Below are 27,187 nucleotides of genomic sequence, written 5' to 3'. Positions count from 1 at the left end.
GTGAGAAAGTCAAGATTTAATGTTAACTAAATATGACCAAAATATACATATATATAAACTAATTGCAAAGAATGTAATTTATTAACTCATACTATTTTCCACTACTAAAGGAAATAAATGCATGTTAACATTTACGTTGACCTCATGTTTCATCAAGTTAAAAATAGGCCTGCATGAAATTGTGCAATAACTGGTTTGTGAGAAATGATGCTAAGCAGCTGGAAATAAATGTTTATCTCAGAGGTCACAGCTGCTACTATCTGCCATGAGAAGCAGAATAGAGCAGTACAAGGACGCCCCCTAGTGTTCACACAAATCATCTCTGCAGCAGAATAAAGAAAGGAAACTAATGGTAAATAGAAGGCTTTTAATTTACAGTATTACACAAACTGTACAGTAACATATTTAAATAACAAAAAATACCTTCTGCTGAGATCTCAGGTCTTCTTCCTCTGGGCTTTGCCTATTGGTGATTGAACAGTAACCTTACAGACTGAGCCACTTGATGATGTAGAAGTTTTTCTTGCCCACTCTGAGGAGACTGAGTCCATTAGAGAGAATGTGGAGTTTAGGAATCATGACCTGCTCTGGATTCTCCTCCTGCTTGTGGTTGATCCAAACTGCTCCGTCTGACACCATCTGGTACCTGCACACAAACAAACACCGTCTGCTCAAGAGCCAAGTTTGTTTGTGAATATGCATCAATCAGCATGCACTGAAGAAGTAAAAAGCACTTTGGTCATGCTGTTGGTATAATGAGTTGCTACAATTGTGCACTTAATGACAAATGTAGAGAGAGTATTCAGGGGAACATCCCATTGCTGATATATTATAAAAACAAACATTACCCGAATAAACCTCTAGTATTATACTGTACATTATGGTATGTTCACACCAAATGCATTTTGGGCATCAAAATCGTGCCTCACGCTCGTAGTTGGACGCTTGTGCTCACTGAATCATACGTTTGTCACCAGGATCAAAAATGCTCGGGACGCGCGTCCAAACAAGTTGGGAAGGGAGCCCGTTTAAGGGAGGGGCTTCTCTGTTGCCAGTGGTGTTCATAGAATGGATGATATTGTGACGATCAGTTACATTCATAATTCACCCACTGACTGTGAAGTGGTGGGGAACATTGTGTTGTGAAGGAGGTGTTTACGGTCGGATGTATTTTGGTGTGACTCAGTGTGTGCACTGTGATTAGAGAAGTGTGGATGAATGAAGAATAAAGTTTGGAGTTCCTTGCTGAATGCACCGCCTCAGACTCCCGTTCATCGGCTCTACATTATCCAGAGAGTGGCTTGGCTTTATTTACGCCTCGGCGCCATTTCTGGATTCATTAGAGCCGCTTTCGGAGGAGAGTCGCTTTCAGCGCTACTTCCGTCTCTCCCGTGCCCAGTTTGACGACCTGCTGACCCGCACTGGTGCTCGCATCTCCTACCAGGACAGGGCGCTCTTCTGCTGGAATAGAGTGCCTGTCCATCTGTCTCCGCCTCCGGTTAGTGTTTTTTTTCCCCTCATTATTCTGAATACGTCAGGGTTGGGGAACGCTCCTGATTGGTCAACGCGCCGCAATATGCCCCAAAAGTTCAACAATCCTAACTCCAGCGTCGGCCGAGTTGGAAGTGCCGGACGTACGTCAAAAGCTTGAAATCTCAAAACGCACAGCGTCCGCAGTGCGTAATGGCACATTCACACCAAACGCGTCCAACAGCATCAGGTTTACATAGATAATATATGGTAGACACACTTCTAGGGAGCGCCAGAGGTCCCGCTGTGTGAACGTACCATAAAGCTTCAAAACGCGCCGCACAGCGCGACCTCTGAAGCTCCCTAGAAGCACGACCACTATATATTGTCTATTTAACCTGATGCTGTTGACGCTTTGGACGTGTTTGATGCGAACGTGCCATTAGACATGGGTAGCGGGCGGCCCCCAAAGTAAACAAACAAATTGACTGCAAAAACACAGAATACGACAAATGAAATTCAAGAAAAAAATATACAAAATGAGAGAATACACAAAAAAATCATATGAAGTAAGAGAAAAATATACTAAACAACAACAAAAAACACAAAATGACTGTTGTTTGTTTCTTGTGTTAATGCTTAGATTGGTCAACATTCTAAATGTTGACATGAATGTTTATTATTTGGCCCTTGGATCAGACAGTCACATGTTTGTGGCCCCCGATGCAATAGCAGTTGTCCATGATCTTCTGATAGAGGTTGCAATGAAAGTTCCCTACAGGCACCCTTTAGTGATTACTGTTACTTTGTACAGTTGGAATTTAACCTCATACATACAGTACCGGTATATGATTTTCTTTGTCAACAAAAGACAGGAAAATCCCACAATTATAAGAGCACATTATCAATAACTTTGTTTTGTTTGTTATTGTGTTTTATGGAAAAATGTATTAACCTTGTAGGAAAAATGCAGTATAATTTTCTTTACTTTTAGATTAGGATAGATTTAGATTCACTCATCTTGTTCCTCAGTTAGCTTAGAAATAGGGAATTATAGGCAGCTAATGCTACAACGCGTTTGTATGAAAAGAATCCACGAACCCTTCAATCTTTGGTTATTTCATTTCAAAACCAAATAAAAAAAAATGGATTGGTTTTTTTTTTGTTTTATTAATTTAAAACCAAAAACAGGATAACAAAAGAACCAAATCAAAAAAAATGGAGAATTTCTGATTGATTTTAAAATCAAGTAGTCATCAGTGCATTCACAAACCCTTTGTCATTAGAAAAATAAAATGTAATTTCTTCCCTGTTTTTTTTGAGTTGTTGAAACATTTTTATTGGAATTTTTAGAAATTGATATTTAAAAAAAAAAAACATTTTAATATTGATATTTGAATTTTTTCTGGAACACATTGTGCTTAGGGTTCATGTGCTTTTAAATGTATGACAGAGTCAAAGACTGCCTAAAAATGATGAACACACTGAGCCAATGACTTAATAAGTCCAGGCCTCCTTTATCTAATACTCCACTTCTAAATCAAATATTAGCGTCTCGGTGACTCAACCTAAGCTATTGGTATGTGGACTGTGCTTTCTCTCACCCTCTGCGACCCTCGGGGATGGCGTTGACCATGCGGCAGGCATCGATCACAGTGGTTCCTGGTTCCAGCAGCAGCTCATGAAACGGTGCTTCGATGAACAGTTCCTGAAGCTCTTCATCACTCATCTCCTCCAACGCCTGCACACTGCTGTGGAACAGTGCGTTGGTGCACCTGCAACAACATCCATCATCACTCATACACATTCTAGTCCAGCCAATCAGATACTTTTCATCTTCCATTGCTTATTTTAAAGAACATTTTTCTTCCAATTGTGACTTTAAAAACATTTGTATCTTAAATATGAATTCAATCTGTGACACTGAAGAGTTGATACTTTGTAAGGTTTTTGTGAAGTCGTATCATTTTAAACAATGCGAGGCAGACAAAGGGTGAGGACATGTCTCAGAAAACATGACAACAATCAATTTAAAATAAATCAAAGTGCATTCGCTAACAAGTGCCCCTCTTGAGAAAAACCATTTACTATACTGTATACAGAAATATAAAGACTAGATGTGTTCCTGTCAAAGAGAAAACAAATAATCTATTAAAGCATATTTGACTTGCCACTGTTATACTAAAGAGATGAGAACTACAAATAATGATGTTTCTGAAACATATTTGATGTAATCTTGTTTGTCTGTGCAGTGGCTGTTTCATATTCTATTATAAACGGTGTGATTTTTAGGTGAAACTTAAGGTATTTCCCTTCTCTCATAATCTTCATCTTCCACATATTGCAGACGGTAAAGGTGCTTTTATCCTCAGACTAAAGGAGCAGGAGTTCCACATGTTTTGACTAGCTTAGCACTAGCAGTGTGACAATATCTTGATACGGCAAAATATTGCAATATTTTTCCACACGATCGATTATCAATATGCTCCCGCTAAGTATCGATTTTTTTTTTTTTTTAACCTTTTCTGCTTTTTCACTAAAATGTGCAGGTACATCTTCACAGAAATTTTGTCACTGTTTGTTAAAGGAACCAATATATTGTTTACTGGAATATTGCACTATACTGGTGTCACTGGTAAGAAAGACCCTATTTTTTGTTTACAGAAAGCACTATTGGAGATACTTATTTATTTACATTGGTATTTACAGAAATGTTGCACTAAAATAGTGTCACTGTTCATTGGACACTTTTTCAATTTATTGTCTTCCAGAAATGTAAAATAAAAACTGTATTTTTTCACTTAATCTTTTTTTTCTTGCTATGTCATAGATTATTGTAGATTGATTTCTGACCAATATATTGATAATTGCAGTATCGTCATACCGTGAGATAATCGTTATGGTGAGCTTTGTATCGCGTATCGTATTGTGAGTTACCCAGAGGTCCCACCCCTACTTAGCACAGAGCGGCGCAGGGTGACCAGGGTCAAAGGGTAAATGGTCAGGACTGTGTTATTGGGGCAAAAAAAACAAGAAACATGCTACTATCCATATTTATAATGCATCCCTAATGGTTACGGTGTATATTTTAGGACATCCTCTCAGGTATCAGGAAAACCTCAGTCAAATCAAACACTGTTCAATGACACGACCTCAGGCTTCAAAATAAAAGTCGTCAGACTCAACGGCCTCAGGACATAAAACATGACATGACGTATTTTGAAGAAACCGGAACTACACGTCATCAATATATGATGCTTCGGATACGATAGTTAGTTGAAAGCTGTTCATTTCTATTTCTTTTTAAAGGTTAAGATATATCAACATTTCATTTAACTATGTATCTATTAATCAAACAATATGTTTATTAGGGATGGGCGATATGGACTAAATTATCCCGATAATTTCTGGTATTTACACATCACAATTCCCAACTTAAAGTGTAAACAGGTTCCTTACAAACAAAAATAAATTTTAATACATCAACACTAGACACATTAAAAAAAGGATATAATAACTGCTGACTCAAAGAGTTTGTGAGCTGATATTTTATGGAATATATTAGTGCATGTGGATCACTCTATTAGTGTTATTGCATGTTATTAATTTATTTCCTCACTTAAAATGAAATTATTTTCTAAAAAAAAAAAAATCACATGAAAAGCAAAAATAACTCCAGTGTTTTTACTGCTGATGAATCTTGTTTCATTTATCTGATAATGAGTTACATAAAGTTATGGTTGATAAATAACTCCGATTTCCTAAAATTAAACCAGATCAAGCTGATGATTAAATCATTCAGTATATTAAGGTGTAATAATCTCAATAGTTACATTAGTCTAATGGGACCAGCTTTGTCTGTGAACACGTGAAATATAATTAAAAGATATTGCATTTCACAAGTTGGGACGGATTAATAGTGACATTAGTATTTATGCTAACATTTATTTCACACAATGTGTGACATGTTCAGCTTTTATCCTTCCATACAAGTGTTAAATCTGACCATAAACAAATCGATGGCTCTCTGTCTATTCCTTATATGGAGTGGTTAGCATTAGCTCTTAGCCCAGTCTGTGTGTCGGTGGGTTAGCTTAGCATAGTTAGCTTTAGTTGAGTTTCCAGTTCATAATCGATGCTTCGAGTTCATCTCTGTCCCCGTGTTTGTGGAACTTTGGGTGAACATGACGGAGGAACTTGGATTGGTTCACTTTGTTGGATGGTTGTCAGGTCTTAACCAAGTAGCGGTCCATGATGTATCACAGCTCAGCAGCTTCAGGGAGCTGAGACGAGCACCGCTGTCTGTGTGTGTGAGAGAGCTGGGGGCGGGAGCGGTGGTGGTGCACACCTTACATACGCTGTCCCCAGGCCCCGCGGGCGGCCGCGGTGGCTTCACTGACGTGAACAGCGCACCACTCTATAGAATAATAAGTTGACAACAAACAGAGAGCGTTTTGGCCTGTGGAACAAGGTTTTTAGGGACATTCTTGGCTAAATTGAAGGACAAATGGCCCGTGGCCCTCGCTAATTTCCGACATGGGAATTTATCGTTTATATCGTGGGATGACATATTCTTACCGGTGAGAATATTTTTGACGATAAATCAAACGATAAAATATCGCACATTCCTAATGTTTATATATCTTAACTTATAAAAATTAAAAGGTAAGAACAGCTTTTCTACTTACTTCTTCGAGTGTACTTCCGGTTCCTTCAAAATAAAACGCCATGTGTTTTAAGGTGTCACGGTCTGAGTTTACCTCTGGACTGAGATTATAACTCTAACCCTGACATAATCCAACAAACAAATAAAACACATGACATTAGCAATGACTACAGAGGTAACAGAACCTTTTGGCACTCGCCAGGCCCTCTTTTCCGTGCACGAGTTTAGTCGCCTCCGCCGCCAGCCGTTTGTGGGCGACCCTCTTACTGGGATCCTCCCTCTGCTGCTCCATCAGCCGCTCCACCTCAGCCAGAGGCAGGAAGGTGAACAACTTTAGGTACCTGCAGAAACAGTTGTATCAGCTTTATGTGCATCAAGGGCTTTATATGTAATCACATGTTTCACCTACAGCTCCACGACTGAGTCAGGCTGTCTGAGGAAGAACTGGTAGAGCTCGAAGGGCGACGTCCTGTCCCGGTTGAGCCACACAGCGTTACCAGCTGTTTTTCCCAGTTTGTCTCCAACAGAGCTGGTGACCAATGGGATGGTCAGTCCGTACACCTCCTCACCACTCACTCTAGGGAGACCACAGGGTTACTTTCACTTGTACCAGTAAACTTTCTTTTAGCAGGGAAGCAATAAGTCGTCATAACACTTATTATGCTTGGAAATATCAGTATAGTCTAAAATATCTGTTTGATGTGAGAAGAGATTAACCAGAGCTAAGTTTAGATAGTCACTCAGTACAAACTTACACTAGTCTAAAGTATTATTGTTGCTGGCACAGATATGGAAATGGAAAAATTGTTGCTTTTGCAGGGGGTGGGTTGTCTGTTGTTCTACCTCTGTCTGAAGTTGTCTGTCATTGGGGTCCTTGCAGGACTCTCTTCCTACAGGACCATAAATACAGATATACAAAATAAGGATGTCTGATACAACCCCGATATTGCAGTTTTGACCGTTGGCCGATGCCAATATCAGCACAAATCATACATACTTTTACGTCTTATTTTGTAGTGTGAAATGTTAGAAAAGGCTTGGTCAAGTGATGTCACTCAAACAGAGAACAATAGTCAGCAACAGTAGGTATGAGAAAAACTGACCCATTTATTATTAACCAACTGGTTACATACATTTTAACCTTCAATAATATCTAAGTACTCTACATTTGAATAAATATAATATAATATCGGAGATTTTAGATGCAGTCCGATAAAAGCCAATCTTTGTTTTCTTTTGTTTCTATTTGTTTCCAAAATCAGATATCAGTATTTTTAATACTAAAAAACTAAAAAATAAAAACTTCAAATACAAACAGATCTTCTGTAGCACTGACTCAAACAGAAAGTGAATACAAATATATTTATGTTACAGGCAATTTAAAGGGATTTTAATTTTTATATTTTTCTGACATTCGATTATTAAATGTACTGTATTCATGAAAATCATTTAAAAAATAAAACATTTAATTAAATTCAATGCTGCTTAAATTAAAAGTAATTCATGATTCAAGTCATCTTAGTAGATGGACATATCAAACTTTGAGTCACCCAAGTCCTCTCCCTGTTAAGCCCTTAAATAAATAGAATAAATAAAATAGAAAACACACATATTACACAAATTTGCAGTAGTAGCTGTAATTTTTGCCAGGCAGACATAGTTCTTTGTGATTAAAGGCCAATTATATTGACTAATAAACAGGTTTAACCAACTACTTCCTTAGATATATTTAAATTCAGACTATTAATAAGTTATGTTTTCACTCCTTTTATGAATGTGCAGGGCACATGATGGAAGCCACATCTGTTGTAGATCATCTGACACTACCTGAACTTTGAGGGAAGGAGACAATGACAGAACCCAACTATTAAACAGAAGGATGAAAACAACATGATGGATGCACAAAAGAGAAAGAAAAAGAGCATATTGCTGATGGGTATTACTGAAACTGTAAATGTACATAGAAGAAAACATCTGATCTGTTTTAATTTATAGTCTAAAGATTACTCTTTCTTGGGATATAAAACATTTTTTCTTCATGTGACTTCATTTTTATTATGGACCCCAACTTTTGGGTTATTTTACCACTCGCCGATATTAAAATTCCTTTACATGAGGCGATTGCAGTGTGCCTCTGCGTCTTATCATTTGTTTATTAGTCGTTTCAGAATTTAATTTCAGATTTTTTGGAGACCGAAGTGCGTGAGCCATTGGTGAAATGACATGCAATATCCCTAAATTCATCAGCTGAACTGTTACACCCAACATGTAGCATGTTCTTTATATTATTCTCAGCATTTTTCCCCCTCTCCATCAAATATTTCTCCTCAGTGCTTCCAGTTTCCTCCATCAAAAACAATGGGGAATGGATCAGCTCAAACTGTAATTAACTGGTGGCAGGTCAGCATGCTGTGGTCACCAACTGTTAATGTCAAACTGAGCCACTTGTTTGGTCATAATTTCATCAAATCAACCCACAGCAGATGATAGTTTAACAAATATCTATAGTTGGTATTAGCAGCACTGTCAGAAACATGTTTTCCTTTAGGAAGTGTCTACTAATACATAATACGTATCGATATACCAGCTGTCTATCCGTACGAAAAATGACGTTGCCGGATCTTTGTTACAAACGCGTAAATGTGCCTGTGTTATCACTAGGGATGTCCCAATACTAGGGATGTAACGATTCATCGTGAGGGCAGTTAAAAATCGATTCATAGGTATCAGGGTTTACATCGATGCTCTGAAAATTGAATCGCAGTACTTTTTTTAAGCAGCAGAGGGCGCTATTCATTTCTCCTTCTCGTCCAAAAGTGTAGGCAGCGGGCGGAATCTGCTACGACTTTCTTTCTGGCCGCATTCTACTCTTAAACATGTTCATAAATGATTCCTTACACCTTTAGCACTGAAATAAAATCTGTAATATTACATGAATATCTGTAAAAGTCACGTTTTTCTATTAGCTCTGTCTGCTAGCATAGCATCGCTTCTTCACTGCAAGAATAACTGCATGCCAACCGACCACTGGGTTAACAGCGCCCTCTGCTGGTCCAAACAAATATCTGATGTAAATACAGTGCAATGACTGTTTTTTTCTTTTTTTTTTAAGTCCAATTGTTAAGGCACAAAATACATTTTCAGTTGCACTAGAACCAGAATTTAAATTAATTGGCTTTTTCTTCATTTATATTATTCCTTTATTTATTTCATTCAAGATGTATTTTTAGTTAAATTGCATTTTTTTGAATAGTTTATCAAGGCATTCTTTTGACAATTAAATATAAAAGGAAAATAGTACAGTATTTTTTCCCCCCAAAAATAAAGGAATATTTTTCAGTCATCATTTGTCTACAGTCCCATTTTCTACAATGAATCGTGAGAGAATCGTATCGTGAACCCAGTATCGTGAATCGAATCGTATCGGGAGTTGAGTGAATCGTTACATCCCTACCCGATACAATTTTTTCCCCATTTCCGATATGATACTGATATTGCAGCCTTGCGTATCGGCCGATACCGATATTGATCTGATATCAGCATGAATCATACATACTTATTATTTTTTTTTAATAATTAAAAAATACTTATTTTGTAGTGTGGAATGTTAGAAAAGGCTTGATCAAGTGATGTCACTCAAATAGAGAACAATAGTCATCAACAGTAGGTATGAGAAAAAGTTAACCAATTGGTTACATACATGTAACCTTCAATATCTACAGTTTTCTACAATTGAATAAAATAGATAAAAAATGAATTGGAGAAAAAAAAAATTGAAATCCGATATTCAATTTCAGGCTGATATCGGACCGATATCTGATAGGGACACCCCTAGTTACCACCATGTCAGGATGGCCGAGTGGTCTAAGACGCCTGACTCAAGGATTATTCCTTCTGCTAACGTGGATTCCAATCCCACTTTTGACATGTTTTTTATTTTTTATTTTAACATATTTAACACGGCAAATTCCACCTTTAAGAATACATATAGAAAAAAGTAAACATTTTAGGGTACATCCTGCGTTAGGGCTAAAATAAACGGGTTAGCGGGGTAGCTAAAAATAATATGAGTTATAATAAAACTGACGGAACTTCAGGTCACGTGATATGTGCAGCACGTGACCTAAAGTTCCGTTAATTTATTGGCCAGTTTATTTAAACTGGCCAATGAGGGGCGCTGTCTACGGATAGACTGCTGCTCATTGACACGTATTACGTACTGATAGCCACTACCTTTACTTTAAACCCATCGCAAACCTTGTGCTGTAAACTAGTGTGGGTCAGGTACTAGTTTTAGGATTCGGGCCTTGAGGTAGTTGGGAATGATGGGACTTTGTTTTATTTTATTCTTGTGCCTTTTCTTTTAAACTTCCAAATTGACCGTGGAAAACCCGTTTTCCTGGAGTATGGAATGTGTGAGACAGTTTAAACATGGCAGAACATTTACTTGTGGATGAAGTCGTGTCCAGACATCAGGTTTCCCAGTTGGTCCGTTCCTCCCAGTTGGATCCTGCAGCCGTAAACCTGGTTCAGATGGTGGAAATCGTATGCCTGGAACAACTGGTAGGTGAACTCTGTTAGACTCAGTCCTTCTGCACTCTTTAGTCTGGACTGAACGCTGTGGCGGCTCAGCATGGTGCCCATCCTAAGGTGTCTTCCAGCCTCGGACAAAAAGCCCACGACGTCCCGGTTCCGGTACCAGCTGAGATTGTTCAGGACCGTCATGGTGCCCAGGGACCTGGAGCTGTGGTGGAAATGCATCTCGTGGTTGGTGAAGATCCTGTGGATGCTGTCCCGGATGCTGACCGTGTTTTTCTCCACCGTGTCCGCGCTCACCCGCTCCCGCTCCCCGGTCCTCCCGCTCGGGTCTCCAATCTGAGCCGTGGCTCCCCCCAGCACGGCGATCACGTGATGGCCGGCGCTGCGGAAGTGCAGCAGGCCGATAAGGGCCAGCAAGTTCCCCACATGGAGGCTGTCGGCCGTGGGGTCAAAGCCGCAGTACACGGTCTGTGCTCCGGACAGCAGCAGAGAGGGGAGCCGGTCTTGAGCCGCGTCCTCCGGGAAGGAGCCGCTCAGCACACCGCGTGTGTGGAGGCCGAGGAGCAGCCCGGAGCGAGCCGAGGCAGAGCTGTGGAGCTCAGACCTCCACAGGAGAGAAACAGCGGTCCCTCTGAGCAGAACACGGCGTCCACACCGCACCATGGACGCTACCATGTTGGATAATGATACCGGAAGTAGAAAAGCGGAGACGGAGAGAACTGTGGGTAAAACAGCGCCCTCTAGTGTACGTAGTGCTGCTGTAATGTTAATAACAGGGCCGGCTTTAGGTCATTCAGTGCCCTATGCAAGACTTTTACGTCTTTATGTCTTGAGTTAACAACAACAATGGTACAAAATACAAAACATTGCAATCAAAAGGTAAAATAAAATGTAAAAGTTTCAGTTCAAGGAAATTTCTACTTTCCTGTTTGGTTTAACTAGTCAGTAACACAAACCTTAAAACAAAAGAACACTGTGCACACAACACAATAAAACTATACAGAATAGAACAATAATTAAAATAAAATAAATATAAATATGCATAAATAATGTCATAAGATCAGCAGGTATAGTTACAGATTTTAATAAAGTTTAGGATTAGGTTATAACCCTATATCGCAAAGTTTTTTAGGGTTAGGTTAACGGTTAGGTTTAGTCTTAGTCAAGTGACCTAAACTGGCCAATGACTGACCTATCACGTGACCTAAACTGGCCAATGAGGGGCCCTGCGTACGTTAGAATGTGAGTATTTTGATATGGCAACCGTACGGTTAGCCACTGCCTTTGAAAAATAATATGTAATTAAGAGAAAACATGTACAGTGATTGTAAAGGGTGCCCCTTCAGCAGATGGCGCCCTAGGCGCCCGCCTGGGTTGCCTGGCGGGACAGCCAGGCCTGGTTAATAATATTAAAACAGGTGCACTTAATAGTGTTGTGTTCAAGACCACACTATCCGAGACCAAGACTTGCCCGAGACCAGAATGCACCGAGACCAAGACAAGACCAAGACTTTCGGGAGCCGAGACCGAGTCAAGACCAAGACCGAGACAAGCTGAGACCAAGACCAAGACCATAAACATTTTTTTTTCAATTTAAAAAAATGTATAAATAAATAAAATTATGGCAAGGTTAAACAGTTAAATAACTTTCTCTCTTTAATTTTAGTTTATTTTAAATACATTTGACGGACAAAAAAAGTGCCTGCAAAAAATTTACTAAAATATAAAAACTACTTCTGCTACTGATAAATTCACAATTATTCTACATATTTGAAAACAAGATTTTTATGTCAGCTGAATGTACAGCAAGTATTTAAAAGCATTTCTGCCAAGAAATAATGATTCTTGATTCTGATTCTTTCAGTTGTTCAGGTCAACAGGTCAGATTTCACAAGATAATTTTTTAGTTTGAAAAAACCTTTACACAGGCCATTTTTATTAATTCACTTAGTTGATATAGTTTAATTTGGTTGCTGTAATATAACTAGGATATTCAATTAACAAAGGTTTCCAACTGTAACTGTAAAAGTGAAACTTTCTGAAATAAAACTACAAACAAGTTGTCAGCAGTCTAAAAAACATAGAGCTACAGGTAGATGTGAAACTAAATAAAACAAACTCAAACCCTGGAACAGTCATGTAACAAATTAATCAATAGTTCTTGTTGAGAATTATTATTATTCTGGATACAGTGGAAACAGAAACTATAAAAAATAATTATATTGTGAACCTGTTTATATTGTGGGGAACATATTATATACATACATGTAATTGGAGTCTAAAGACACAAAAAAAAACACCACTTTAAAAAGATAATAGACTAATTAAAGACCTCTTTACAGTTATTTAAGTCATTCTGGGCTAGTGCAACTCTGCGGCGATGACGCGCTGGTAACGTCATAAACCAAGATGGCGGCGGCCCGGACAACAGCCGACATTATGTAATAAAGCCTTAAAAGACATGGATATAATGAAAAGAGTGGATGGACAGATGCATAAACATGCAGACTTTCACACGGACACACACGGACTTATTAAACACACACAGACTTATTAAACACACACGGACTTATTAAACACACACGGACCTCAGTAAACACGGTAAACGGAACAGGTTTCACCGCTCGGCAGGCACTAGGACCCAGAAGCAGAGTAAGTGCGTCCCCTATCCAGCCTTCACAGGCTGTAATATCATCAGTTTATCATTTTACCAGTTGTTAGAGCTACTGTCTTTACCAGGGAGATAATATTTATTACTGGTGATTGTTTTCTGGAGTTTTACTGGGATTTTTACCGCTGATTAGTTCATATCTCCCTTGTGCTCCGCGGTCCAAACTGACACCGTAGCCACACACGTATGAGTGTCACACACGTCACTCAGTCACATTAAGGAAGGTTGTGGTCATTATACGGGGTGGATTAAATAATGAATAAAGGAATATTTTATCCCGTTCTTCTCCGTGTTATTATCACATTATAAAAAAGTTTAAAAATAGCAGGAATTAGTGCTGGTCTCGAACGGTCTTGACGGAAAATCCCGAGTCCGGGCAGCCCGAGTCCGAGACAAGACCGAGTCAAAATGCTTCAGATTATAATATAAGTAATATATATATATATATATATATATATATATATTTTATTATTATTATTATTTTTTTTTTTTTTTTAATAGTGCATGAACTTTACATCACACATTTTTTTAAACATCAACATCATAACTTTAATTGTCTGAGTTATTCTATGGAGGACCAAACCTGCCAAAATTGTAAATACTTAAATAAATGTATAAATAAATATTGGAATAAATATATACAATAATGAATAAATAAATGGGTGAATAAGTGAATAAAACGAAAAAAACTGTTAAATAAATAGAACATAAATAATTAAATGTCTTAAATTTATTTATACTATTATTTATTTATACTTTTTTCAGGTTTGGTCCTCCATATTATTAAGTCTTTTCACTCCGGTTTGTCAAGCCCCGAGAATTTCAAACCTCAAGCTCCGCCTCCTTTTTCTTCTTCTACTGTTTCTTTATGAGGTTGATTTAACCTGAGGTTGCACTACTGCCCTCTACTGGAGGAGAAAAGAACTAAAGCCTTCGCCTATGTGTATTTGGTTAGATTATTGAATTAGAACGGGAATCAACGGAAAATAAGCACAGATAGATGTCACTACATTACACCTACTATATCGTATGCACTTCAGAACGGGGCATTATCTCATTAGCATAGGGCTTCTCCATCACAACGTGATTGTTTTTTAACCGATGAGAAGTCGTATCTGATTGGCTGCAGAGGGCGCTACGTCCTCAACCAATCAGGAGCAGGTATGAGATGAATGCGAGCTGTCAGTGAAGACAGAGCAGTTGCAGTTAGTGAGCATTGTGAAGACAACTGTTTATGTGACTTTTAAAGCATCTGAGTGGAAAATGTCCCAATTTCTGTTCTCTGGAACTTCAGCTGCTGCAAGTAAGAAAGACTCAATGACAAACAGGGCTTTTATACTTTAGAGAGGGCCTTTAGACTGGAAAGTGTGTGTTATTACAGTGGTGTAGCAGCAAGTATTTATGTCTCCTCATAAAAATAGTTCCTGTATTTTATTCCTGAGATGGATAATTAAGCAATATCACACCAGAGGGAGGGCTGGTGTGCTGAAATATCAGCACTGGTGTAGATTTGATTGTTGTAAATATCTGTATCTATCTAATCCTTATTTTTAACAGTCTTTTACTTAATTACTGTATACAATTATTTAACGTTTATTCTCTCTAACGTTTATTCTTTTATTTGTGATTATTTCTTGAGTGGCTGTAACAAAAGTAATTTCCCCCTGGGATTAATGAAGGAATTCTGATTCTGATTCTGATAATCATACCAGTGCTGATATTTAACCCAACAGCACCACCTCAAGTGTGATATTAGCTGTTGCCAGGCAACACATAAACGTTTCCTAACTGACCGTTGACTAATGTCTGTATAAAGTCCCAGTGCTGTTGTTGATCTATAGCAGCAATTACGTTTTCAATTACCCATGTTCAATTACAATTAAATTAAGATAACAGTGAGCAGTATTTTTTCCCAATCACAATTAAATTACAATTATTTTTTATCCTCAGAAAGTCAATTACAATTGTGTTTGTAATTCTCTTACGATAACAGGTCCTAAATCAGTTAAAACACACTAAAAATTAATTTCTATCATCTAATTTATTTCCTATCCATTGGTTACATTGTTAGGCTTCCTAATCAATGAAAATATAAGTTCTAATATTTTTGTCGTGGGCATCTGAGCCTTTTATGTGTCAGTGTACCCCTCAATTTTTATATTTTTTTAATGGTAAAATGTGGAAAAGCTGGATTTGAAAAATATTTTAATAATTGTTAACTACATATGTGTAAAACTGTAAATAAAACTGTAACATGGTTCTTTAATTTTTTGTGTCAAATTTTAATTGACAATTTTTATAGAATTTACATGGTAGTTACAATTACAAAATTAAATTTTCTGAATTCAATTACAGTTTAATTACTCTTACAACAGCAACATAATTTTTCAAATGGGATTACAATTATAATTACACCAAAATTGTACTTAATTATCAATTACACGATTACAATTTTAATTGACCCCAACCCTGATCAGCACTCATGGAATGACGTCTCTTTTCCAATCAAATTACTAACTGTTGTATGAGTTGCATTGAGTCCCTTCCAGGTACCAAGTCCTGTTGGAAAATGAAATCTGCATCTTCATAAAGTTGGTCAGCAGCAGGAAGCATGAAGTGCTCTAAACTTCCTGGTAGACGGCTGCGTTGATCTTGGACCTAAGGAAACACAGTAGACCAACACCAGCACATGACATGGCACCTCAAACCATCACTGACTGTGGAAACCACAATACAATTATGGAGAAAATATGTTGTCCACTACAGACACATACACAGACTGAACTAGTCTGTACTCACCCTCTGTTCTTTCTTTCTACTGCAGCAGCTGAACTTCAGGTTCTCCACAGCAGCACTGTGGATTACTCCATCCTGGAGTGTGTTGGTGAAGGCAACTTTGGGAAGGTGGTCAAGTGCCAGAACCTCAGCAACAATGAGACGGTGGCTGTAAAAATAATCAAGGAGGGCTTTGAAGAAGATCTTGAGCATGAGGTACTTGTTTGTACCTTCTATCATATTTGAGGGCTCAGGTTTTGCTACTTCTAAACTCTATGAAGAATATTTTTTGTTATTAATGTGTAATTACTTCAACATAGCAATGTACATTTCAGGACTTCTGTTCTCTTCAATGCAATTTTGGGAATAAACATATCTATTTTTATTTATTCATAACCTAATATTCCATGTACATATCATATCAATATACATGTAAATGTAAAGCTGATTTACACTTGTTTATATAGCTTTTGTACCTATTACTTTATATATTTATTCATATCTAATCCAACATTGAAAACAAACTTTGTTACCATTTGCACTTTTTTGATATTTGCAAAATAACAATATAAGATTATGTAAGACCTGTTGGAACCAGATGATGTATTTTAAATCAAACTGTACATTCTTCTTCTTTTTTTTTTTTTTTTTTTTTTTTTACAGATTTCCATGCTGAAGTTAATCAGTGTCCTTGATGCTGACCACACAAATTTGCTCAAATTTTATGAGCATTTTGTGTACATGAACTACAACTGCCTGGTATTTGAGATTCTGGACGTCGACCTTTACACTCTAATGGAAAACCGAGAGTGGGAGTACCTGAGTCTGACTGAAATCCGTTCTATTGCTGAGCAGGTATGGTTTATAACATTTGTTGTCAGTGTGTGTGTGTGTGTGTGTGTGTGTGCGTGTGCGTGTGTGTGTGTGTGACCTTTTAATCACAAATTAATGCAATATCATCCGACCAGCAGCAAAAAGGGGCGTTTTGGTTTGTAAGCGGGTACACCCCCTTTAAAGGCAGATACACCCCCTTCTTCTCATTCATTTTTGAATTCTAACTTAACGTCTGGTCTTGATCGGTATTTCATCTGACCAGCAGCAAAAGGGTTAGGTTGGGGTTAGGGTTACTTCTACTTCTACTTAGACTATGACGGAAGTCAAGTAGCGGAAATGATGTATTTTCAAACCCTTTCTTATTGGTTGGTGAAAGGCCAATCAGATTGGTGTAAAGCCTATACAGCAAACAGACAATGTTTATTCTAATCCTGTGTCTTCTGATCTTGTTTCTGCAGCTACTGGTGGCTTTAGATTCCCTGAAAGACCTTGGAATCATTCACACTGACATAAAACCTGACAATGTCATGGTGGTCAGTGGGAAGATCCAGCCATTGAAAGTCAAACTAATCGACTTTGGTCTGGCTATTACAACTTCCAGCATGGAGCCTGGCCTTGACATTCAGCCTCTAGGATACAGGTAGGAGGATTTCTCCTCACATGGCTTAGCTGTGGTTATGACAAACCTGTAATGCATTGTATTGATTTGTTGGTCACAGATTCTCACTCTTAACTCGTGTCCTTGCTCCTCAGGGCTCCTGAAGTCTCCATTGGCCTTCCATTCAGCGAGGCCATCGATGTGTGGGGCCTGGGTTGTTTGCTCACATTCCTCTACATTGGAGAAAACCTCTTGTCTGTGTCCTGCGATTATCAGATGATGAAGCGTGTTTCAGAGCTTCTTGGTCTACCAAAGGACGACCAGCTCCAGGCCGGGGTTCACACCAGGAGCTTCTTTTGTGAGGCTGAGGGAAGCCCAAAATGGCGATTGATGGTAAAACTGAAGTTTTTTTTTCGGCAAACCTGAGTTCACCAAAGTTTAACTTTACAATGAACTTCATGACACTCATCTTGTTTTCCCAGACACCAGAGGAATATGAAGCTGCGAACAACATCGTTCCTGAGGAGCAACAACGTTTCGTTGAGTTCTCTTCTTTGGATGATCTGGTTAATGTAAGTTTTGAATTAACATTTTCTATTTAAACATTTGTTTTTTGTCAATTTAAAAAAAGCAAGTTTTTAAGTTTAATAACTCTTAAAACATGGATGACATAGATTACTGTTTAAATATTCTAGATCATTTATTTGGAAAATGCTATTCATGATGAATGAGAAATTTCCTTTAAACAAAATCTGATGTAAATTCATGCAGTGTCCAAATCTATTCACTGTCCTGTTATTAAGTCTTGACTGCCATGAAGCTTGTGAGATATCCTGACCATAAACTACTCACTGATATGCCTGATGTGTGAGCTTGTGTAATAACCAGTGTCTTGTATTAAAATGCAGGTTCATCCAGGAGAAGAAAGTGGTGAGGCTGAGGACAGAAAAGCCTTTGTCGACCTGCTGAAGCATCTCCTGTGCTTGGATGGAGATGAAAGGATCTCTCCCTGTCAGGCTCAGTTTCACCACTTCGTCACCACATCCCACCTCAACCAGCAGGAGACCAGCAGACACTATCAACCCTCCTCACAGGCTGATAACACAACCTGCCCTGCATCTGGTGAAGAGTCTGTTCTGGATCAAGCCTGTGTGACAGAATCAAACGATGGTGACAGACTGAATTTGGCCGCTACATCCTGGAATATGTTCTATGTGACTATGCCAGAAGAAGAACTTTCCCTCTCGTCAATCAGTTGTGATGCCTTAGTTGCAGAAGCTCCACATGATCTCCCTCCTGTAACTGATGTGGACCTGGTTTCTGTTCCCACTCCTCATACAAATGATCAAGTTCTGGATCAGTCTTCAAGTGGAGCAAAAAAACATTCTTTGATGAAGAGGATTCGAAGGCTTTTCCGAAGAATCAAGACTTTTTTTGTTAAGAAGTGAATCCTTATACATGTAAAAACATATATGTTCAATAGTTGGTTTTAGATCATTTGGACTTTCACAGATATATTTTATATATTTTTTATATTAAACAAATAAACATGTAAATATTTATTCTTTTGTTTTTGTTCCATGTTTGTGTTGTAGTTTAAGAGCCTCTTAATTTTATATAATAAGTTACTTAAACTGGAGGTGATCAAAGAACAGGTGGTTCTAGAACCTTGGTGTTCTGATTGACTCAGATTTGATCTAACTGCTTATTGTTAGATTAAATCAAAAACAGCCTTCCACCACCGCTGCAGTTGGATTTGCAGGTTTGTAAATTCTCTTTAAATTTTTGTTAAGAACTAATACTGAAACACACGCTAACACAAAACAATTCAGTCATAAAATTGTGACCAGTGACACCTGCAGAAGGGGCGGAGCCACGGTTGCCCTGACTTCCTGTTGTACTGGTCGCAAACCTAAATATCCTCTTTGTCAGATATTTGTCAGTTATCTGTATCAATGATCCTGATCATGGTACCATGATCATTCACACACTATTCCCATTAATAACCATACAGTAGGTCCAAATGTATGGGCATTAGGGCTGGGCGATATGGACCAGAACTCGTATCTCAATATTTTTTTCTCGAAATAACGAGACACAATATAAATCTTGATTTTTTTCAACTCAATAAAATATTACCAAAAAGACCATTATAGGTTAAATTTGCTGCAAAATGCCACACAGGCATATTTATTACTAAACAGCTACACAATATGTGCCATTTTTGGCATTTTTCTTCTAGGAGAAGCTAACAAGCTAATGTTAGTCCGACAGCAACATCAGTGTAATATAACATGCTCTGTTAAAAGCATTTTACTGCAGCGCTTCTCTCTCTCTCTATGTGCCACACACCTCCACAGCAGCAGCAACAACAACATGTCACTTACAGCAGCCACACGGAGGCTGCTGCACACACATGAACAACACATGCACTACAGAGTTCTACTGTAACAATTACAAATCAGACAAAGTAAATCAAGCAGCAGTAATTACCTTTCAAGCAGGAAAGTCACCAATTCCATCTTCTACTCTTCCAGACCATACACTGACGCGCTCCAGCCCCGGGAAAGGGGCAGGAACTGTGAGCAACAGCTGTCAAAACAGCTGATCAAACACAATCCTGGCTCTGATTGGTTCTTTTTGCTCGGTCGTGGTGCATTTTGCCAAAGGCTGCAGGAGCAGCAGGGGGAACGCAATGAGCCTGTTTTTTTTACACAAACTACTAGTTTCGTGTAAAGCTGTCCTTACATACTGTAGTGACAGCTTTAGCAAATATGACAAAAAGTCACTTTTATAAGAGTTGCAGACTGCACCTTTAAGCCTGTGACGTCATCCACAGGGTTATGGAAAAGTGGATAGGAAAAGAGATAAAAGGGACTATTCGGATGCATCCTGCATCTCAGTGAGTGATGAAAGGGAGTGAGATATTTCGGGATCACTCCAAAAGGACAAAGTCGAAAGAGCAGTAATGATTGGTGTACGGGCTGCACATCAGCTGAGGGAATGTGTAAACAACTTCCCATGATTCACTGCTGCTCATTAGAATCAATGCACTCGGAGCTCTTCTTCTCTCCTTAATGGCGTCTATACGAAACAGCAGAGTGGGAACTGTCGCACCCTGTGGCCACAGATTTTTTTGGGTCACGGTTTTATTTATCATCTCTCAGTAAACAAAAGAGGTTTACATTGACTTTTTTTTAAAAGTTTTACTGATTGCTAGATCAACCCAAATCAGCACAAGTTGACATTTTGACTGAAAAAGCTGCTAAATGATCCTGAATGCTTCACCTCACATGGAACTCAATGGACTAAAAGGGGCTCATCACGTCACCAATGACGTCATTTCAACATGGCGGAGCACGGGATAAATTGCATTTAAAATGAATACCATACTTACTGTGGGTGTGACATTTTCAACACAACAGATATGTAGAAAATAAAATCACATAATTCTTAAAAAGAAATTAAATTATATATATATATATATATTACTGTTGTGTTCAAGACCACACTATCCGAGACCAAGACAAGACCAAGACTTTCGGGAGCCGAGACCAATACCAAGACCATAAACATTTTTTTTTCAATTTAAAAAAATATATAAATAAATAAAATTATGGCAAGGTTAAACAGTTAAATAACATTCTCTCTTTAATTTTAGTTTATTTTAAATACATTTGACGGACAAAAAAGGTGCCTGCAAAAAATTTACTAAAATATTAAAACTACTTCTGCTACTGATAAATTCACAATTATTCTACATATTTGAAAACAAGATTTTTATGTCAGCTGAATGTACAGCAAGTGTTTAAAAGCATTTCTGCCAAGAAATAATGATTCTTGATTCTGATTCTTTCAGTTGTTCAGGTCAACAGGTCACAGATTTCACAAGATAATTTTTTAGTTTGAAAAAGCCTTTACACAGGCCATTTTTATTAATTCACTTAGTTGATATAGTTTAATTTGGTTGCTGTAATATAACTAGGATATTCAATTAACAAAGGTTTCCAACTGTAACTGTAAAAGTGAAACTTTCTGAAATAAAACTACAAACAAGTTGTCAGCAGTGTAAAAAACATAGAGCTACAGGTAGATGTGAAACTAAATAAAACAAACTCAAACCCTGGAACAGTCATGTAACAAATTAATCAATAGTTCTTGTTGAGAATTATTATTATTATTCTGGATACAGTGGAAACAGAAACTATAAAAAAAATAATTATATTATGAACCTGTTTATATTGTGGGGAACATATTATATACATACATGTAATTGGAGTCTAAAGACACACAAAAAAACACCACTTTAAAAAGATAATAGACTAATATAAGACCTCTTTACAGTTATTTAAGTCATTCTGGGCTAGTGCAACTCTGCGGCGATGACGCGCTGGTGACGACATAAACCAAGATGGCGGCGGCCCGGACAACAGCCGACATTATGTAATAAAGCCTTAAAAGACATGGATATAATGAAAAGAGTGGATGGACAGATGCATAAACATGCAGACTTTCACACGGACACACACGGACTTATTAAACACACACAGACTTATTAAACACACACAGACTTATTAAACACATACGGACTTATTAAACACACACTGACCTCAGTAAACACGGTAAACGGAACAGGTTTCACGGCTCGGCTGGCACTAGGACCCAGAAGCAGAGTAAGTGCGTCCCCTATCCAGCCTTCACAGGCTGTAATATCATCAGTTTATCATTTTACCTGTTGTTAGAGCTACTGTCTTTACCAGGGAGATAATATTTATTACTGGTGATTGTTTTCTGGAGTTTTACTGGTATTTTTACCGGTGATTAGTTCATATCTCCCTTGCGCTCCGCGGTCCAAACTGACACCGTAGCCACACACGTATGAGTGTGTCACACACGTCACTCAGTTACATTAAGGAAGGTTGTGGTCATTATACGGGGTGGATTAAAGATTGAATAAAGGATTATTTTATCCCGTTCTTCTCCGTGTTATTATTACATTATAAAAAAGTTTAAAAATAGCAGGAATTAGTGCTGGTCTCGAACGGTCTTGACGGAAAATCCCGAGTCCGAGACAAGACCGAGTCAAAATGCTTCAGAGTCCGAGACAAGACCAAGACTTTTAAAGTTTGGTCTCGAGACCAAGACCGGTCTTGACCACCACAACACTAGCACTTAAGCAATAGTTTATAAGATTTGGGGGCATTTCATCAAACCCAGCTTAGGGTTTATTAACTGGAACGACCGTTTAATCAAAGCATAAACACCTCATGTGCTGCAAACCTGCCCCTGACCAGGTTTAAGCAGCATGCTTGGTTTACCTGCTGCAGGCTGCATGACACACTCATATGAAACCACATCATCATTTTGAAAGATGTTATTTTGTGGTGCTTCAAAACACTCAACAATGATCTAAGAATGGATTAAAGAATCAAAAAGACTTTGGTTCTACATTTTCGCACCGTCTAATATGGGTAAACCAGGTAGAATTCGTAAGCCTGGTTCTTTTAACTTAGATCAAATACCCAGAGGGACCACATTTTACAATGCAAAGCGGCCATTTAAATCTGAACATGTTTATGTAATTAATCTCACCCTTTGACTTGCAATATTTATGAGAAAATTACATCTAGTTGCCATTTAAAAAGCTAAACCTCATCATGTACGATGAATGAAGTGAAGAGATTCTCATAAGGCAATGTAAGGTAAGTACCTAGTTTGTGTTTAAGCCATCCATCCATCTATTTTCAGACCTGCTTTAATGCATTGGCTGGCTGAGGATCTTCTTCTCACCACCCCCACTGTGATGCGTGAAGGTAAATTGTTATTAGGGGATCCTGTAATGGAACATGTGATATCTGTGGTGTTCTCAGTCAATAGTTCAATCCACAGTGTGGATGGACTAAAGCACTTGTGTCAAACTCAAGGCCCGCAGGAGACAGTAGAGAAACATTAGGTATTGTGTAAAGTACCAAATAATTCAGTCGTAGCTATCTCAAGTTAACAATCTAAAGAGGCAGTATTATGAAAAATCATTTTATAATGGTTTTGCTACAGTGATATACATCCATTTAGCCTCATTCAGAGGACCAAAGTTGAAAAGTTTTGCTCCCTTGTTATTCCACATTTTGTAAAAAATCAGCTCCAAATGGGCGAGTTGGATTTTTCCAGTACTTGACATCACCTAGCAGAAACTCCTGGCTCCTCCTACCCTATTAGAATGTGAGCTCCTCCTTCTCAAACTACCTCACAGCTAAAACAAACACTGTGGTTTATTGTCATATACTGTATGTAAAGCTACTACAAACACAAAATGTGTTCTCTGCATTTAACCCATCCCTGAGGAGCAGTGGGCAGCACCAGTGTAGCACCCGGGGAGCAGTTCCATTTTTAGTATCCGTTATATCGCCTCGTATCACTTTTGACTGGATCTGACATGTTTGTGACACAATGCGAAGCAGCGGTGGGACAAAACAAATGATTATCACCTTAAATGCACTATTCCTGTAGTTATTAGAGATGTGGAGAAGAGGAAGGTGACTAAGCAGCTTAACACTCCGGTGACTGAAGCAGCTGAATGGCTCTGCTGCTGATGTGATAAACACAGACCCTGAAGCAGCTCTGAGATGGATTCACAATAACAATAGCTGCTTAAATAGCCATGTGTTTTACTGTAATGTGCAGTTTTTTGTGTGGATTGCAAAAGAAAATTGCTTTGATGATCACTGATCTCCCTCGCAAAAGCTAGACATGAAGTCGGCATCTACAGACACGTACACTCATGGATATGAATGATGGCCTCAAAACAGCCTGTTTATAGAAGCGTCCTGAAATTGACTTATCAGAGGGCTAAAACAGGTGAGTTTGGGAAAATAAACCTCAAATACTATGTTGTTGGGGCTCTTAGAACAATTGGAGATGGGTAAAAAATTGCATAATACTGGACATTTAATGAAACTCCACAATATTTTGAGGGGCTTGCAGTTTTCCCATGCTTATATCACTAGAATACAGTCATTTTTAATTGAAAATGGTGGAAATAACTTTTCACAAGCAATTCAACAAAATTCCTCGAAATCACATAAAATGTTTACAAAAACAAGAAGTTGTAAAATAAAGATCCTGCAGAGCCTGAAATTGAAAACTGAGGCACAGTGATGTCTTTTTTCCCACCTAAATTCTGTGACCCACTTGAGATCAAACTGGTTCGAATTTGGCCCCCGAACAAAAATGAGTTTGACACCCCTGGAAAGATGAGGAATGATGGGCATTCTCTTATCTGGAAGGTAGTGGTGTCTTTTGAAAACTGTCTCTTTAAATAAAATCCTTTAAATGTGAAGAATGTATCCTTGTTCATATTTCACTTTCAATAAAAATGAAAAGCAATTCAGTCTCTTCAACACATCAAAACACTTTAATGAGTTGTACTTGAACCAAAACTCACCAGCAGGTCTGATATCTGCAGCGTTGTGTGAGGAGGAACAGGATGAGCACTGGCAGAGCCACTGGTGTAATGTCTCTGAGCAAACAAAGAGGATGACCTGAGGGGTCAGCATCTCATTGGGCCTCGTGCTCACTGCATGGCACTATGGAATGCCAAAACATTTGCCAGAGAACAGCAGAGTTGGCAGGTCCACCCTGTACTTTTCACAGATAAGAGCAAGTTGGAACAGACACGAGATGGCCTGGAGATGCTTTGAAGAATGTGATGTGACCTGTTTGGTGGTGGCACATGTTGCAGACTGACAACAGCTGTGAAACCTATTACCAGACCTAACACTGTCAGACCTTTTGCTGGTGCAGGGTTACTGAGTTTCTCTTGATGCACGTTCCTCAAATTTTATATACTGTATACGCAACTTCAATAAAAATAACCACTTGTTTTTGTTATTCATTTTTTATTTTTGGTGATTAAACTGTTTTTTTTTGTACTCTGGAAGATTCTTTTACACTTACAGTAACATAACAAGTGCATCTGTCTCCTCCAGTTTTCATGTGTTTCACTGTCAACCCCATAACATTGCTTCTGTGTTTTAGGTGTAGCTGCAGGGTTGGGTGGAGGTCTGTGGGGAAGTTGTTGAATGCAACCCACTGTGGAACAATTCTTAAATAACATGTTATTGATCTGATTTAGCAGCTTATTGTGTCACTGCTTCATGTCACCATTAGCCACTTTTCTGACCGGTACGTGAGGGATAATTAACATTAATGTTGGCTAAACTGACCGCAGGTGAAGATATCATTATTACCACCATGATTGTTCCTGTTATGGAGCAAAGGCTTCTGTGGCTAAACTTAGCACTCACCACTCCTACCGTAGTCAGTAATATAGACAGAGTTTAAATTTCAGTCAAGAAATTAGTAAAATTGGTTAAAAAGGAAATCAATCAAGGCATTAAGGATGGTTGTAAACCAGCATCATCTTTTTTTGTTATGTCTTAACTTTTCAGTTCATAATGAACAGAGATTTTTTTTAAATATTTGTTATCAGTGCAGAAGTTGATCACGCAATGAAAGGGTCGTTGACAAAAAGTTTAAGTTATTGTTGACAAAATTAACCGTTCTTGTATGAGTGCTGAACCATCCAGGATGGAGCCAGATATTCACTCAGACATCACAGTGAAGAGGTGAGGAAAAAATAGTGAAAGAAAATAAACAATTCCAGAGCTTTTAAACATTTCATGTCACATAAGCTCCACATACAACTTACAAAAACATGAGAGAAGTCCATCCATCAGTGACTTTAACTGGACTTTTATTATTTTGTCATTTATTATTGCATCACTCTGATGTTAAACATACAAATAAAATATTACAAAAATATATTTAAAGACTTGACCTACACCCAGCATCCTCATCAAAGATGGGCTAAATTAAACGTCTAAAACATGCGCCAGCCTTTGTGAGAAACCCATCAACCTCTCATTGGAAGAACAACACACAGATGCATGTACATTAAAAATCTCTTTATTTTTAAATCCATTTAATGTCAATTTTTTTCCACTGTTATATACATTCATTAAACTTTTACAGTATTGTTATCAAGCCACAGTCCACATGAACAACACATCAAAGGACGTACTCTGCTGTCACTCCGCATGACATTACAGTCATAAGCTAAAAAAAAAATAAAATAAAATCCAATATCTACTGCCTTGGGATGCTGCTCCTCAGCCAACACTTCTCCGTCACTTCTAGAAAAACAGCAAAGTTGATCAGTATTAATTGTGTGCTATAAATCTTAACTCAGAGTGGAAAAAAGGAACAGATAGACATTTTCTGTATCCTGAGCTAGTTCAACAAAGGAAGACTAAGATTCCCTGATACGAGTTAGAAAAGCTCCCTTGTTCTTTGAAAACAAAACAGACACCACTAGAGGCACGACAACACCAATTTACACTCGACTTGGATTCAGTTTACTGAGAGACGTCTTGGAAATAAAATCTGTCAGTGGTGCTGTGTAGCATGGGATTACCCTAAAATAACAGACATCAAATCTGAGTGTTTGTGAATCTCTGGTGTTTTATGGCATTTCCGGGTTCTAAGGCACACATCTTTTATGGATCATCCCCCAGCGAGTCCTCCAAGTAACTATGACATTCAACCATCATGAAGAAGCTGAAAGGTCACAGAGTTA

General features: G+C 38.2%; 2 protein-coding genes across 2 annotated transcripts; one reads left to right on the top strand and one right to left on the bottom strand.

Annotated features, from left to right (window-relative positions):
* Positions 1-425: 425 nt before the first annotated feature.
* yars2 (tyrosyl-tRNA synthetase 2, mitochondrial) lies at positions 426-11,355 on the bottom strand. Its single transcript, XM_028450097.1, has 5 exons — positions 10,584-11,355; positions 6,546-6,713; positions 6,322-6,477; positions 3,075-3,245; positions 426-646 (listed from the first exon to the last, which is right to left on the bottom strand). The coding sequence occupies exons 1-5, from the start codon at positions 11,348-11,350 to the stop codon at positions 487-489; spliced, it is 1,422 nt and encodes a 473-aa protein (XP_028305898.1). The 5' UTR covers positions 11,351-11,355; the 3' UTR covers positions 426-486.
* Positions 11,356-13,863: 2,508 nt separating this feature from the next.
* On the top strand, positions 13,864-25,593 carry LOC114464211 (homeodomain-interacting protein kinase 1-like). Its single transcript, XM_028448268.1, has 8 exons — positions 13,864-14,649; positions 16,171-16,337; positions 16,785-16,976; positions 17,414-17,595; positions 17,709-17,946; positions 18,036-18,125; positions 18,462-18,767; positions 25,588-25,593. Exons 1-8 carry the CDS (start codon positions 14,610-14,612, stop codon positions 25,591-25,593), a joined length of 1,221 nt encoding a protein of 406 aa, XP_028304069.1. The 5' UTR covers positions 13,864-14,609.
* Positions 25,594-27,187: the final 1,594 nt, after the last annotated feature.

This window comes from Gouania willdenowi, chromosome 6 (assembly GCF_900634775.1).
Source record: "Gouania willdenowi chromosome 6, fGouWil2.1, whole genome shotgun sequence".
Lineage (NCBI taxonomy): Eukaryota > Metazoa > Chordata > Actinopteri > Blenniiformes > Gobiesocidae > Gouania > Gouania willdenowi.
This window is presented reverse-complemented; position numbering and strand designations above follow the sequence as displayed.

What these genes read in the sequence shown, in the direction of transcription:
- yars2 (XM_028450097.1), bottom strand. Translation starts at nt 11,350, where the DNA reads ATGGTAGCGTCCATGGTGCGGTGTGGACGCCGTGTTCTGCTCAGAGGG. An exon ending in GGCCTGGCGAGTGCCAAAAG is followed by an intron (nt 3,246 to 6,321) that starts GTTCTGTTACCT and finishes ATGTTGTTGCAG; the next exon opens with GTGCACCAACGCACTGTTCC. An exon ending in ATCCCCGAGGGTCGCAGAGG is followed by an intron (nt 647 to 3,074) that starts GTGAGAGAAAGC and finishes GTTTGTGTGCAG; the next exon opens with GTACCAGATGGTGTCAGACG.
- LOC114464211 (XM_028448268.1), top strand. Translation starts at nt 14,610, where the DNA reads ATGTCCCAATTTCTGTTCTCTGGAACTTCAGCTGCTGCAA. An exon ending in TCCGTTCTATTGCTGAGCAG is followed by an intron (nt 16,977 to 17,413) that starts GTATGGTTTATA and finishes TTGTTTCTGCAG; the next exon opens with CTACTGGTGGCTTTAGATTC. An exon ending in GCCCAAAATGGCGATTGATG is followed by an intron (nt 17,947 to 18,035) that starts GTAAAACTGAAG and finishes TTGTTTTCCCAG; the next exon opens with ACACCAGAGGAATATGAAGC.